The sequence below is a fragment of the Centrocercus urophasianus genome, unplaced genomic scaffold (genome assembly GCF_019232065.1).
Source record: "Centrocercus urophasianus isolate 14NV4802_14NV808 unplaced genomic scaffold, USGS_Curo_1.0 seq_15, whole genome shotgun sequence".
NCBI classification, from domain to species: domain Eukaryota; kingdom Metazoa; phylum Chordata; class Aves; order Galliformes; family Phasianidae; genus Centrocercus; species Centrocercus urophasianus.
Window position 1 is genome coordinate 48,890 of NW_024884697.1, and position 15,540 is coordinate 64,429.

General features: G+C 45.7%; 1 protein-coding gene across 3 annotated transcripts; it reads left to right on the forward strand.

Annotated features, from left to right (window-relative positions):
* The first annotated feature begins 3,988 nt into the window (after positions 1–3,988).
* LOC122159123 (carboxypeptidase A2-like) lies at positions 3,989–14,399 on the forward strand. Of its 3 annotated transcripts, none has more exons than XM_042816331.1 (12): positions 3,989–4,111; positions 6,396–6,484; positions 8,510–8,591; positions 9,276–9,410; positions 9,579–9,677; positions 10,411–10,512; positions 12,024–12,125; positions 12,320–12,430; positions 12,770–12,860; positions 13,220–13,419; positions 13,930–14,014; positions 14,195–14,399. In XM_042816331.1, exons 2-12 carry the CDS (start codon positions 6,420–6,422, stop codon positions 14,380–14,382), a joined length of 1,260 nt encoding a protein of 419 aa, XP_042672265.1. In that variant the 5' UTR covers positions 3,989–4,111; positions 6,396–6,419; the 3' UTR covers positions 14,383–14,399. The 3 variants fall into 3 exon arrangements, with proteins under 3 accessions (XP_042672265.1, XP_042672266.1, XP_042672264.1); XM_042816332.1 differs by having other exon boundaries at positions 3,989–4,048; XM_042816330.1 differs by lacking the exon at positions 3,989–4,111 and adding an exon at positions 5,151–6,114.
* Positions 14,400–15,540: the final 1,141 nt, after the last annotated feature.

Here is a 15,540-nt window from a genome sequence, read left to right on the forward strand (position 1 = left end):
GCGAGTGGGCGACGTAAAGTGACGTCACTACCTGCGACGCGTCGGGAAGGGGGTGGGGCATTTTGCTATGGGGGCGGCTGCTGACGGACGGTTTGGGCGGGAAGGGGCGAGTGAGGGCGCCGCCATCTTGGCGCTGAGGTGCTCGCTAACAGGACCCTCTAATGAGCTCTGTCAGCAACCAGCACTGAGAGTCACGCACAGATTCTGTTGAATTTTCAGTTTCAGGTACAGGGAGCTGACAGTGACTCTAATGGGGTGCTTCCAATAAATGGTGATTCCCCCTGAAGTAGGTACCTGAGAGTGAGGAGGAGGATTTGCCCTCAGTCTCTATACTGTGGTACATGTGGGGGCACATCCAGCAGAGTCCTCGGGAGGTGAAGCTGTGCTCATATCAGCCAGGAGCTTTGAGCCCATCCCATTAAGTAGCTTCTGGGAAAATGGCTAAATTCTGCCCTTAGAGGATGCCCAGCATCAGGTGGGTTCTGAAGCTATGCAGATCACTGCAAAGGCAGGTGGTGTTTCCTGCTGGAATGGAAGAATGGAAACCCCAGCACCTCCCCACTGAGCATCCTTGGCATCTGCAGCTGCCATTTAAGCTGCTCTGGTAGGTAGCACATAGGCTTATTTGCAAATTTGTTCACTACTAAACTTGCAAGCAGTTGTTGCTCGCCTTTTTCCTTCCTCGTTGACATTCCTCCTTCTAGGCATGTACCCAATGGAAGAACGCTGGGGATTTACAAAATGTCTTTGTGATGTTTTGTCAGAGCTCCTGCAGCACTCCAGGAATGGGACTCATCACACATAATCTCAGTATAAAGGACAGCAGTTCATCCTAGGACCCTAATGTAGATAACGGAGAGGAACAGGTGATAAGATGTGGTAAAAAGCGATAATAAGGTGCAGTACTTCTCACCTGGTCAGGTGTTTCATTGTTCTCACTGACAATAAGGGAGAATGTGTCTCCCAGCTGTCTATGTATGCCAGAAAAGAATCACAGAATCATTAAGGTTGGAAAAGACCTTTCAGATCATCTACTCCACCTTCCACCACTGTTGCCCACTAAATCATGTTCCTTAGCACCACATCTACGTGTTTATTGAACACCTCCAGGGATGGTGACTCAACCACCTCCCTGGGCAGCCTGTTCAGATGAGTAGGCTCTAAACTCGCCGTGTCAAATAGAACTAAATGGTGAAAAGTGACGAGAGGGGGAGAAAAATCATGAGTTGCTATTCCCTGTGCTCAGTCCACCTGGCGTTATAGAAATTTCCATGTTTTCTCTAGGACTTTGCATCTCTATTCAGCCTTTTTGCTTTGTTTGATTTCTGGATGTGCTTCAAAATACACTGGAATTGTTCAGTCTGGGGAAGAGGAGGCCCAGGGGAGACATGCAAGTACACATTAATTGCCTATGAAGTGAAAGGTTATTCTTTGTGTAACTGCTTGTATATCTACTCTCCATGCGAAGTACTACAGGCAGAAATACCAGGGTCTGTTCACATGGCAGCCTGAGCTCCAAAAGTTCTTTCACAGGCATCTTAAAAGCTAAGCTCTCTCTTTAATTCCGTAATATCAAAGACCTTTATTAATTACAGAATGTTTTAGGAATCCTATCATATATTCAAGACTTACACATAAGTGATTCAGAACGCATATTTAGAACACATATTATTGTACTTATGAACATACATTTTAAGATCATAGAATCATAGTATCAGAAGGTTGGAAAAGGCCTCCAAGATCATCTGGTCCAACCACCCACCCCAGTGGGTGACCCAGTGGTGTCCCCAGTGGGTTTTCCAGTGGTGTCCCCCAATGATCTGTCTTGGGACTGGTTCAGTGACAAAAATAGTGGGATTGAGTGCACCTTCAGCAAATTTGCTGATGACACCAAGCTGAGCAGTGCAGATGACACAACAGAAGGAAGGAACACCATCCAAAGGGGCCTGGACAGGCCTGAGGAGTGAGCCCACGTGAACCTAATGAGGTTCAACAAGGCTAATTGCAGGTGTTGCACTTGGGTCAGGGCAAACATAGATATATAAATACAGATTGGTAGAAGAACTCCTTGAGAGCAGCCCTGCTGCGACTGGACCTAGGTGATCTCTAAGGTTCTTTCCAGCCTAAGCCATTCTGTGACTCGATGACTTTATGACTTGGGAGCACACCCCAAATCAGAGCCAAAGGATTTAATGGGCACTAAAAAGACAAACTCTTGTGATGTCATCATCTCTGGGTTCCTCTCCAGGTGTTCCAGAGTCTATCTGTTGGACAAAGGGTTGCTGAGGAGCTGCTCTGAATGCAGCAATGCTGTCCTTCTGGAGCAGGGATAACACAAAGCTCTGTGTCCAGCAACGCAGCTCCATGGGACACCCTTCTTTCTATCTTTGGTGGTATGATCTGCAGAATGAGCTCTCGGCCTCTGACACCAGTCAGAAACCAGATGAGAGGAAATTCCATGAAGATGAGGAAGGCTTTGGGAGGATTGAAGGGGAAATCCTGTTTTGGTGCTGCACTGGCATTTTGATTATCTGCCTTCTCTGCTGTGCTTACACTCGAGTAAGATATCATTTAATGTTGTGTTTTGTGCTGACACCTGCTGGACTCCAGCAGAAGCCCATTATGAGCCTTGTGAAGAACTTCTAAGGAAGTTATTATTGTTTGTAATTATCTCAAGGGATGATGTAGCTGTTAGACTACCTTTAATCTCCAGGTATAAGTAAGCGATCGTATCTCCCTCGGTACCATTTCCATCCTCTTCTGATTATTACTAGTTAGTAATTAGCTGAAAAGTGGAAGGCATGGATTTCCTGATTTAAAGAAACATAAGTTGGATGTAAATAGCTTCACTGCAACCAGTCTTATTTCATTGGCACAGAGCTACATGGGGAGATCAATATGAGGGTTTTGATCCTAAAATGATGCCAGTGCTGTCTAGTAATGGTGAGCCAAGTACTTAAATCCTTACTCATTCTTTTTCTGGGGCATTGCTAAGGTGCCTTGTGGATTAGGAACAAAGAAGTAATCCATTACTTACAGAAATAATAGTTCTCCCAGCAGTAATCCACAATGAATTGCATTATAGACAATTGCACTGGATTAACTTAGACCAGACAGGGCAGAGTTACAGATGGAGCCTCTTTGCTGTGTTGCTGTTGCAGTTTGACAAACATTTCTATGTATCGTAGCGTGTGTTTCCCCCCTGGATATGAAGGAAGCAGTGTTGATACACTGTTCTAAAGTAACAAATGTTATTTTCCTGAAACAGATCTTCCGGAAAGCTCGAGATAAAAGGTTATGTTCTGACAAAAGGGAGAACACTTCCAAAGGTAAAGATGAGTTTTGTAAATTTGTGCATGGGATTCACCAAAGTTTCACACAAAATGCCCCACGACCCCTTGACAGAGCAGGAGGTGATGTATGGGGAGAGGGCAGAGGGGAAATGAGGGGCACCAGGAGAACAGCACTGCTTGTCCTCCTGTCTCACTCCCTCCCCTCCGCTTTCCTACAAATTGCCAAACACTTGTTTTTAGCCACAGGATGGGAGATAAGTGGGGCCACAGGTCACAGACTCCATCTCAGATGTGCTCTGAGAGCACAGTGAGAACAGATGCTTCCTCTTCCTACCCAGCCTTTACCCTTCCCTCATCACAGGAGAGACTGCCATGCTGTATCTTGGTTGCATTTTTCAGACACGGGCAATGACAGAAGGTCCAAACTTTATGAAAACAAGTGACTCCCTCTAAGCTTGATGGCTTAACTCTTCATTTAACCCTTCGCTTGTTAACGTGCCACCACAGGATTTGTGATTCACTGTGTGGGACAGCATTTTGGGACTGCGCAGAGCATCCCACTGCCCACACAAATGTGTCAGGGCCTCACATGGGGCAGCCTCCCACACATCCTCCGCCCCTTGGGAGCTGCATTTAAGCTGAGGGCATTCATTTGGTCGTTTGAGCTGCTGTGGATTCTGAGAGTTCTCACAACCTGCCCTTGGACCTGCATTGCAACTGTGGACTTATCTGGGGATCTGGACTGGCTGCTGTTGGTTGGTGTCACCAGACTTGTTTTGCTCCTCGTGTTTGGGTCCTGCGGGGCCGTGCTGCTTGCGGTGAGCTCTCTACCTTACCTGCCTTTGCTGTCACCTTTGGCTTCTGGCTCTCTGTAGTGGTACACCCCTTCTCTTGCTGCTCCATCATTTGCTCTGGTGTTCTGAACCCTGAGTGAAGCACTATGAGGTTGACTTTCAGCCCGCATAGGGCTTTTCCCATATGATTTTCCCTGGAGTTCAGCCTTGCAGGACCTCATGGCTACACAGGGAGGTCACAGCCTTCTGTAATCACCACAGTGCTTCAGTGAGGATCGGGAGTGGGTGCAAAGGCTTGGACTTAAATGCAGTGGGTGGAGGCATTAAATGGGGCTGGTCAGGGTACTTGTTGGTATGCTCTGGGCCCTGACATAATATTTGTCAGAATCTCTTGGCAGCCTTTAGCTCCATGCAGGATATAGCGTGACTAATGAAGCAAGCTGTAATCTCACCCTAATTTAAGCTTCTCCATCCTGTTTTGAAAGAGTGAATCTACAGGAGGTGCCGTGGATGCACTGTCAGTTCTCTACAGAATTTTGAAGGCTGCGGTTTGAATTTGTGTTTCACCAGAATTATTGCAGTGCTAAAAGCAGGAAATCCTCCTGGTGGATCGTGTCTTTGAGGAGAAACTCACCTTACCTGATTTACTTTGAGGGGAGAGGAGATCTGCTCATTTCCCATGGACACCGGAGACCTGTGGACTCACTGGAACCCATCTTTAGCTCCTTGCAGAGTGTGTGGTCTCCATAACATGCCCCCAAGATACAGCCATTGCAGGGTGACTAACTCCTTTTTGCCAAAACAGGAATAATCCCTGCCTGAGGCTCCCTTGGAAGAGACTGGGATGAGCTGTGCACGCACATGATGGGTAGAAGTAGCAGGGCAGGAGTGGAAATTGGGGGAGGTGGTGATAAACTGTAGAATCACTTGAGTTGGAAGGGACCCTTCAAGGTCACCTGGCCCAACTCCCCTGCAAGGAACAGGAACACCTACAGCTTGATCAGCTTGCTCAGAGCCCCATCCTACCTGACCTTGAGTGTCTCCAAGGATGGGGCATCCACCACCTCTCTGGGCAATCTGTTTAGAGCAGCGTGGGTGAGGTCTCTTTAATAAGAACTTCCTTTGAGGATTTATTTAGAGATTTATTTTCCTCAGTCCTTCACCGAGATTTTCAAGGTGGAAGGCGTGGCTCCTGGGAGGGCAATCTGAGGCTGACTGCAGAGTAGCTGAACTGTCTCTGTTCTCTCCCATATTAGTTCCCAGTAGCCCTATCTACGCATTTGACAGCACTTTCAATGCCTGGCTCTTCCTTAGTAGCGTTTATAATGGGATAAAGAAAAAGTGCATCCAACAGCCCTGCATCTCTACCTGTCACTCTGAGACAACCACAGCGATGCGTTCCTGTGATCAAAGGCAAGAGAAGCAGTTCTCAAAGCTCAGCCAGGAGAGAACCTCCAGTGTTGACAATGGCAACTCATACAGCTGGGCACCAGTGTGGAAGGCCAACGAGATGCAGTCCATCCCCCATGAAGTGAGCCATAAACAGCGTCCAGCAGAAAGGCAAAGGGAGACAAAGAGCTTTTGGATCAGGGAACAGCCCTGTGAGCATTGTAAGGCTGAGAGGCTCCAGCAGTGGCTGCACCAGCACTTTATTAAGCCTTCTGAGAATTCTTCATTAGATAAGGACGTCTGGCAAGGTTATCCAACGAGGAGAGTAGCTGCAGAGCTGAGTTCCTGAGTTCCTGTTCACCCATGGCTTCGTTTCTGCTCCTACTGTGCATTGTCTTCATGTGAAACTTGCTGCATCCTTAATTTGCATGAAGAACTGAATCCATATGAAATCACCACATCTGAAGATTGGAGATGCTAGTTTCAATAAAAAATATATATAATAGAATATATAACTTGTGAGCTGGAGCTCATCCTTCAAAATAACTGGTCTGTTCAAGTATTTTTGATAGGGTGAAATCTTTCTGCTGTGGTAGGCTACTGGGGTAGGAGAAAAACCCATGGCCAAGAATCTACAGGTAGGATTCCTTGCTCCCAGAAACAGCTGGGATAACATTAAATTTCATTCTACTTTCCTCTTCCTGGAAAAACATTTACTAGAATTCTTTGTGAGCAAAGCATTGAAAATAATTCTTTACTGGTTTGAACCTGTGTGGAAAAAAATTTCTGGAGCAGAAATTGGCCTTCTGTCTATTGGTTACCTTGAAATGCTGATACCTGTGAGAATTTAATCACATGGAATTCAGGTGTTTTGAAGAAGGGATTCCTAACAAGTCCTGTATAAATTCCCCTTTGCTAGACTGAATTGCCCTTCGCATCAACCATGAAGCTGATTTTGATCTTCAGTGCCCTCTTTGGGGCTGCCTTGTGCCTGGAAACTTTTGTTGGGTGAGTCATGCTTTTGTGCAAGACCTTTCACTGCAAGACTCTATTTTCCACTTGCTTTTCTTCCTTATCTTTACAAAATCAGCTTGGGGAACATTCTTCACTTTTTATGACCAACTTGTTCCACAGCTTTGGCTCTCCCTTGTTTGAAGGAATCCCTTTAGTTTCATCTGACTCGTTTGAGGAGAAGGGTTTAGTTGCAGAGTTGAGCTCCAAAATTCACATTCAAGCAAGGCTCTGTTGCAGCTTTGATGCAGGCTAAGGAGAGATCTCAACCAAGACCTGAAGTTGAACCTCACTGCAGCACTTGAGAGAGTTCAGATCTGACCCAGCACAGACCAGAGCCAGAAGATCACAGCCTGCCTTTAGGTCTGAAGGGTCAATAGTTTCCCATTGTTTCTGAAGGTTCCTATTTCTCTTTAAACACATAATACCCTTCAGAGCCTTTCTAAATAACTTGAATCTTTATTTCCAACCATTCTGAAGGTTCTTCTGTACGTTGCATCGCAAAATTATTCGTGATCTGTTTCCTCACTGTCTCATGGACCCCATAGGAAATAATAAAAGGAAATAATACAAAACCTGAGAGTAATAGATGTAGTGAGTGAACACTGGATTCTACTGAGTAGATCTCTACATTGAAATGTAAGGATTAAGAGAAAGAAAAATAATACGCATTATTTATTAAAATTCAAGTAACATTGTTAATATCAAGGCCAGGAGAACCTATTAATCTGATTCCTGGCACAGTGCAGACTGGGTTCTTGTGAATTCATTCCTCAGTCACATCCAGAAGTATGGTTAGTGAACCTCATCTCTTCTTCAGGGAAGAATCTAGTCCAACATAAATCATGGAGAATCCAATAGTAAGTTAAAGTGGTAAAGTGCCTTCTATGTTGACTTTATTTGGTAAAAGAATTTTACACCTCAGTTAAGCAGGTCAAGGAAACTGGAGTTAAAGAGCTTTTCTTCCCAGCAGCTGGGGTCACACTAGCAAATAAATACATGCATAATGGAGCTCCTATGTTGTTTCTTCTTTACCTTTTCTTACAATGTGATTTCCAATTCTGCAGTTACTCATGTTGATTTGCACTGAGTTATCTCCATTTTCCAGCACTGCTTGCACTGGGTGCCAACAGAGCAGCTGAGCCAGGTTAGGATATGGGGCCTCATGGGTGTTGGCTGTCTCCAACAGTAGCCTAGGGAAGAGGATGCAAACAAACCCATCCCCATACGCCACCAGCAAAGGCAGCATCAGCACTGCTCACTTTCATCTCCCTAAACCACCTGGATCACTGTGTATCATTTTCATGTTCTCAAAACCACTTAGGGACATCGTGATGGCTGCGTTGTGCTGTAGTCAAAATCAATGTCTGAGATTACCCCTGTGAGCAGCAGAGCAAGGAGCTTCCAGGAGGGGATTAACTCCACCTGGATTTACAAGCCCCTCTCATGGTAACGCAGGGGAATTTGTCAATAGCCTGACTAGACTGAGGAAAAGTGAAACAAGCCCCATATTTAGTGTTCTCTCTGCTTTGTTTGCTCTGCAAACATTCAGTGGTTCACAATTATTTTCTTCCTAGCACGTTCTTAACAAGAAGAACGAATAGATAGAGCATGAATCCTTGTAACCAATTAACAACTCATCCACACGATGTATTGTTTGTGATGAGATCTTGAGCATTCCCTTTATCTTGTTACTAATCCACTGCCCATATACCAGGCTGGTTCTGCAGGTTGTAGATTGAACTCCTGGGCAGCACTGTCAACTAAAGAAGTCAATATGGGCTGATATGGCCTAGTGGGGGTGGTGGTGGTGTGTTGTGTTGGTGGTTGGGCTGGATGATCGTTGTGGTCTTTTTTCAAACTGTATGTTTCTATGATTCTACAACTACTCAACAGATCTGTAATCTCAAGAGTAAGATCAACCAGACCCCTTCTCAGTCATAGGGTCATAGATTGTCTTGGATTGGAAGGGGCCTCAAAGGTGATCTAGTTCCAACCAAGGCTGTTTCTAATTTATTGCAGGCACCAGGTTCTCCGTATCAAGACAAGAAATGGGGAACAACTGAAGAAGCTACAGTTTTTGGAAACATTGGATCATCTTGAGGTATTTCACTGTCACAGTGGCATTATTTAACACTTCAGTCTGAAGCAGGGTTTAGCCTGGTAGGACTTTGCATTAGATCTGGAAGCTTTGCACCATGACATAGGGAGATACTGTCACAACATGTGTTTTTTAATCTGCTAGTTCCACTGTCAGCCTTGCAGTCAGGAGTGCCTGCATCCAAATTTTCTCCCTATTAGGTTTACAGTTGTATTTGAACTGTTCTTGATCTTAGGATCAAAACCCCATTGTGAAAATGGGGATGCTAATACTTTTTTACTTGTCACCCAGAGCAGTGGAAAGAATTTGTTAATCAATCTGCATTATATTGAAACAGGAAGTATGTTATTAAGTTCTCAGTTATTACTGCTCTTATTGCCATTGGTGAGAATTTTTCTTATCACTTTCTTTAAAAAAATATATTGATTTGAATATTATAGAAACTAGACTTTAGAACAGCCCAACCAAAGGAGAAATAAAAGCAATGCTTTTCATATTCTTGAAACTACTGCTCCTAAAAGGAAGAGTAGTAAAATGATCTCCATGGAAGGTGAACATTTCCTTCTGCAGGATGGGGAACAACACTGCAGGAGTTCTTCAACTTTGGAAGAAATCTGTTTCTAAACCTTTAGGAAAACTGTTGCAAAGCACACTGTCCCCCAAACCAAATCCATTTTCCCTTTTCAGCTTGATTTCTGGTTAAATCCCTCCACCCCTGCCCTCCCTGTGGATGTACGAATCCCTGCTCACAGCCTCCAGGCAGTCAAAGTCTTCCTGGAGTCCCATGGGATTGAGTACTTAGTCCTGATTGAAGACCTGCAGGTAGGCAATGCCGTGTGATCAGCTTTTAAATCCTGGGGAACCAAATATGACTTGCAGTCTGGCCTCTTTCAATGAGTGTGCAGTGCCACCGTTTCATTATTTGACAAACGTTTGGTCATAAGTTTGGAAGTGAAGCATGCTTTCCAATAATTGAATGGCTTATTTCAGGTCGTTCTCGACAGAGAAAAGCAAGATATAGTTGCCAGTCAACAAATGGAACGCAGCAGCAGCACTTTCAACTATGGAACTTACCATTCTTTAGCTTCTGTGAGTATGTCAGATCCAGATTTTGGGGAAGATTATTCTTTCTTTCTGGCCTTCTTTTTTTCATGCTGTCTTCAGTCAAACATATTAAGATTGAAAATTCCTTTCTGTCTTCTTCTGGTAGATAGTTTGGTTTTTAAATGTATAAATTTCATGGTCAATCAGCACAGGAAGCCAACGCTCCCTCACAGAGTGTTGGAACAGGCAAGTGCTGATTGTACTTCTTGCTAAACTTCAACAGAGTTCTGTCAAAGCCCCTCAGTTCTGATCTTCAAATGAAACTGAGAAATAAACGAATGTAAAAAAATACAGGATGCTGGTAACCATCCTGTAGATAAAGGGAAAATACATTTACTACCAGAAGTTATTAAAGAAGGTTTTGAAAGAAGTTTTTGAACTTATTCCTGTAATAAATGGATCTTGATCCAGGCTGGATGTGGCTCTGGGCAGCCTGGTCTGGTGGTTGGTGACCCTGCACGTAGCAGGGGGGTTGAAACTGGACGATCATGGTTGTCTTTTTCAACCAGGCCATTCTTTGATTCAGTGATGGCTAGGCAGTGCTTCTGTCTACATCTTTGATGTTGGGAACAGCACTGACTATGCTGATATAAGGTGTGGTGAGGTTTTGGCAAGACCGTGGCAAGGAGATAAAAGTGGATTTCAGCAGGACCTGCAGTTTTCTGGGCAGCACTGCACATAAATGTGATGTAAAAGGCATCGTGGCTTTTCATTTCAGATTTACCAAGAACTGGACAATCTTGCATCTGAGTATGGCAGCATTGTCAGTAAGATCCAGATTGGGGAATCCTATGAAAATCGGCCGTTGTATGCGCTCAAGGTACGGTACATCCCACATCACAGTGTGCATGTGAATATAGCGGTACTAACAGTTGTCTGGGAAGACCCAGGCAATTATAGGCCAGTCAGCCTCACCTCTGTCCCTGGAAAGGTGATGGAACAGCTGATGCTGGATGTCATCTCCAGACAACTGGAAGAAAAGGAGGTTATCAAGAGTAGTCAGCACGGGTTCACCAGGAGGAGGTCGTGCTTGACCAACCTGGTGGCCTTCTATGATGTTGTCTCTGGCTGGGTGGATGGGGGGAAAGCAGTGGATGTAGTCTGCCTTGATTTCAGCAAGGCTTTTGATGCTGTCCCCCACGACATCCTTATAACAAAGCTGAGGAAGTGTGGGATAGATGAGTGGACAGTGAGGTGGGTTGAGAACTGGCTGAGTGGCAGAGCGCAGAGGGTTGTTGTTGGTGGTGCAGAGTCTGGTTGGAGGCCTGTAAGCAGTGGTGTTCCTCAGGGGTCAGTGCTGGGTCTGGTCTTGTTCAACATCTTCATCAATGACCTTGATGAGGGGATGGTGGCCACCCTCAGCAAGTTTGCTGACGATACAAAGTTGGGAGGATTGACTGACACACCTGAAGGCTGTGCTGCCATTCAGTGAGAGCTGGACAGGCTGGAGAGCTGGGCAAATAAAAAATCGGATGAGGTTTAACAAAAGCAAGTGTAGAGTCTTGCATCTGGGGAGGAATAATGGCATGCAGCAGTACAGGTTGGGGGATGAGCTGCTGGAGGGGAGCTCTGCACAGAGGGACCTGGGTGTCCTGGTGGACGACAGGTTGCCATGAGCCAGGAGTGTGCCCTTGTGGCCAAGAGGGCCAATGGCATCCTGGGTGCATTGCACAGAGCGTGGCCAGCAGGTCGAGGGAGGCGATCCTTCCCCTCTGCTCTGCCCTGGTGAGGCCTCATCTGGAGCACTGCATTCAGTTCTGGGCTGCCCAGTACAAAACAGACAGGGATCTCTTGGGAAGAGTCCAGCGAAGGGCCACCAAGATGGTGAGGGGCCTGGAGCATCTCTGCTATGAGGAAAGGCTGAGTGAACTGGGTCTGTTCAGCCTTGAGAAAAGAAGGCTGAGAGAGGACCTGATCCAGGTCTATAAATATCTGAGGTGTGGGGGGCAGAATGGCGAGGCCGGACAGTGGTGAGTGGAGACAGGACAAGGGGAAACGGCCGGAAACTGCAGCATAGGAAGTTCTGCACCAATGTGCACAAGAACTTCTTTACAGTGAGGTGACGGAGCACTGGAACAGGCTGTGCAGGGAGGTGGTGGAGTCTCCTTCTCTGGAGATGTTCAAGACCTGCCTGGATGCCTACCTGTGTGACCTGCTGTAGGGAACCTGCTTTGGCAGGGGGTTGGACTCGATGATCTCTGGAGGTCCCTTCCAACCCCTACAATTCTGTGAACATCCATGTGTGGTGTACATACGGCACAGTTCAGCCTTGTCTGTATGGGATGATTTTACTGGATGAGGGTTTTAAATACTTTCTCTTTTGTTTGACAGTTCAGTGCTGGAAGAGGAAAGCGCCCTGCGATCTGGCTCGATGCTGGCATCCATTCCCGAGAGTGGGTTACCCAAGCGAGTGCAATGTGGATAGCTAGAAAGGTCACTTTGACAGTGATTGATGCTATTTTGTCTCAAGCATGCCTCTACTTAAAAGTTCACTGCACCTGCATGTGTTCAGCCTGCTCTGTGGACTCTCTTTTGCCTGCTCTGAAAGCCAGTCTTGCCTCTGTACACTGTTAGAGGGTAAGAAATTTGCTGATAATCACCATGTGATTATTGTTGTGTCTGCATAGATTGCCTCTGACTATGGGAATGATCCATCCATCACCTCTCTGCTGAACAACCTGGACATTTTCCTGCTGCCAGTCGCTAACCCTGATGGATATGAATTCACCCACACCACAGTGAGTAAAGTACATTGCATGTCTAAGCTGACTGAGAAAGCTGTTGTGCCCTTCCAAGCCAATAAAAGTGAGGGAAATAAGCTCTGAAAGTCCATTTCCTGATGTTTTAAGGTGGAGTTACGAAAGAAGCCAAAGATTGTTGTCTAATCCATCTTTCTCCTCCACTGTAAGTTCACCAACCTGTTGATTCTACGACTCCTTGGCTGTCAGCCCATCAGAAATATTCTCAGGCTTGTGTCTAGCATCCCTTCCTGCTGAAGGCAAACTATTTCTAGACAGCAGGGTTAATGCAAGGTCTGAGGTCTGTGCCTTTGCAGCCAAAGCGTGTCCTTGTTTCAGAACCGCATGTGGCGGAAGACCCGCTCCAAGAACTCAGGCAGTCTGTGTGTTGGAGTGGATCCAAACAGGAACTGGGACGCAGGTTTTGGAGGTAAGGATAAAGTTTCTGGATTCTAGCTGTAAGAAGAAAATTCCCTTTTGTGCCCCCGGATCCTCTTATACTGGACCAGCAATCTCCTTAATGTAAGGGACTCTGGAAGAAAATTATCAGGTAGAATGGTAGCTGTTTTATAAAGATAATTTCATGTTGATTAATTGCTAATGAGCAAAGGATGAAGAAAGTAATCTGTATCTTCCAGAACTGGTGTCCCTTGGGTATTCTCCTCTAGTATCTATCAGCACTTAAAGCTTTTGGATCATAGGAAAGCTCAGCTTAGTGTTGATCTGCCTTGAACTTCCATGAGCACCAATTCTTAAAGATTTATCTTTGCTCCCACTTTGTACCAACAGGTCCTGGAGCCAGTAGTAACCCCTGTTCTGACTCTTACCATGGACCCAGTGCCAACTCAGAGGTGGAAGTTAAATCAGTTGTGGATTTTATTACGAGTCACGGAAACATCCAGGCCTTCCTCACCCTCCACAGCTACTCTCAGCTCCTGATGTATCCCTATGGTTATAAATGCACTCCACCAGCAGACAACGCCGAGCTGGTGAGACACAATGACTTGGGCTTAACTTCTTCTGTTCTGCCCAGTGTGGCTTTCCACACTGAAGTTATCAGGATGAAAACAAGGGTCGTCCATAACAGCAACCATCCATGAGAGTGAGCAAAGATCTGGGGAAATGCAATGCCTTTAAAAGAAAAGCCGTGGTCTTACGCAAGCACATGACCTCCCTCTCCATTCTTGGCCTTTGCTTAAGCAGTAATCCTTCTTTCTGCTTGAAAGACAGCATCTCAGCTGTAATGTCTGTGATAGAGTATGAACCACTGTCATAATTGAAGTGGACAGGACTGTCAATAGGATGAGTAATTAAGAAATTGATTGATTTGGTGTGACTGGTTTTTTTTCTTTTTTCTTTTTTCTTTTTTTTTTTTTTTGTGGGAGTGAGAACAGGCTGTAAACCAGCTTGGAGATTTTCCTGAGTACAATTCAGGCTGGTGAAATCTCAACATTTAATGTGGCTACACTCTGACTCATCCTTTATCCTTCCCTCTGCAGAACACCATAGCGAAAGCTGCTGCCAATTCCATCCAGTCCCTGTATGGCACCACCTACACAGTGGGGAGCATTTGCACTACTATCTGTGAGTAATTTTGCTCTTCTGATCCCCTCTTGGGAGCAGAGCTCCTCCTGGAGAGTGACTTTGGAGCTGAGTTCTCCCATGGAAACCTCATACTTGCTCCTTGCAGGCATAAGAAGTATGAAAGCAGAACTCAGATCAACCCTCTGTTCATCCTCTGGTTTTTCTCCCTTTCTCTTTCAGACCAAGCCAGCGGAGGCAGCATTGACTGGAGCTATGATTATGGCATCAAATACTCATTTGCCTTCGAGCTGAGAGACACGGGTCGCTATGGATTCCTTCTTCCAGCTGCCCAAATAATCCCCACTGCTGAGGAGACCTGGCTGGGTCTGAAAACAATCATGGAATATGTACGAGACAACCCATACTAAAAGCAGGGATGGGAACCAGCTGTAAAGATCAGCAAGCTCAGAAATCCTCTTCCTGTGGTGTGCTGTAATCATACAGCAGCTGTCTGAATAAAAAACCTGCGTGCTTTCTGAGTGTTTCATAGAATCATAGGATCACAGAAACATTAATGTTGGAAAAGACCTCTAAGATCATCTAATTCAACCATCCTGCCACCAGGGACCTGTTGAGGGACCTGCCAACAGTATTGCCCAATAAACCACATCCCTAAGTACTGTATCTACACGTTTCTTGGACACCATCCCTGTCATGTTGGTTTCTGTGCCTTTCTGTGGGTCTGGTAGACTCCTACAAGGTGTCACAGATTTTAAGACTCAGCCAAAAGATGAGCTTGGAAAGGAGAAGACTGCATCAAAGCATCCTGCCCTATGGTCTCTTGGGTGCCCTCTGCAGCTCCATCTTCATTAATAAATGCCAAATGTGTTTGCACCAAGCAACAATTGCCCTTAGCAGCATTTTGTACCTTTATCAAACCTAACAGGTTTATCTCTTGTCCTCTAATCCCCCAGCAGCTGGTGAGTTACTCATTGCTCCGTGTGCTTGGCAGGAGAGCAAACACTCCTGATACGAGTGAGTGAAATGTTAGTTCAGACTCATTGGCAAGGCATTAAAAGTGATGGTACTGCTGCTATTGGGTTAAACACAGCTGTGCTGGGTACAGAGCAGCCTGTATCCTCCTGGCACTCATTTTTCAACCTGTCCCAAAACCCTGTCCTCCAACCGGTGATAAAATGCTGCTGGGAAAAGCCTGTTGGTGTGGAGGACCAGGGCTGCAGAGCTCCTGGATCCCGTTGAGCTGCAGGGATTCTTGCTGAAGTTGCAGACCCATGAAGCTTCAATCCAAACATCCATGTCTTGAGGTTACCTGGCCCTTCTGAAGGCATATGGCTGGAAGACTACGTCCTCTTCTGGGGTCTGCAGTACCAACAGGACCCAGAGCAAGTCACCAGGAAGGACAGGAGGACGTCTCATGATGGGACACTGAGATGGGTTTATGTGGCCTGGAGATGAAATGGACCCAATAGCAGCCCTCCCATCCTTATGAGGATACTATTGTGAAAACAGGAACACTAAGAGAGACAATGGGATCATCTGAAACAAGAGATTCAGGCTGGACACAT

Bases quoted from the DNA above. Each gene is read 5' to 3' on its own strand.
- LOC122159123 (XM_042816330.1), top strand. The intron at 12,431-12,769 runs GTGAGTAAAGTA...TCCTTGTTTCAG, and splicing joins ATGAATTCACCCACACCACA to AACCGCATGTGGCGGAAGAC. The intron at 14,015-14,194 runs GTGAGTAATTTT...TTTCTCTTTCAG, and splicing joins GAGCATTTGCACTACTATCT to ACCAAGCCAGCGGAGGCAGC.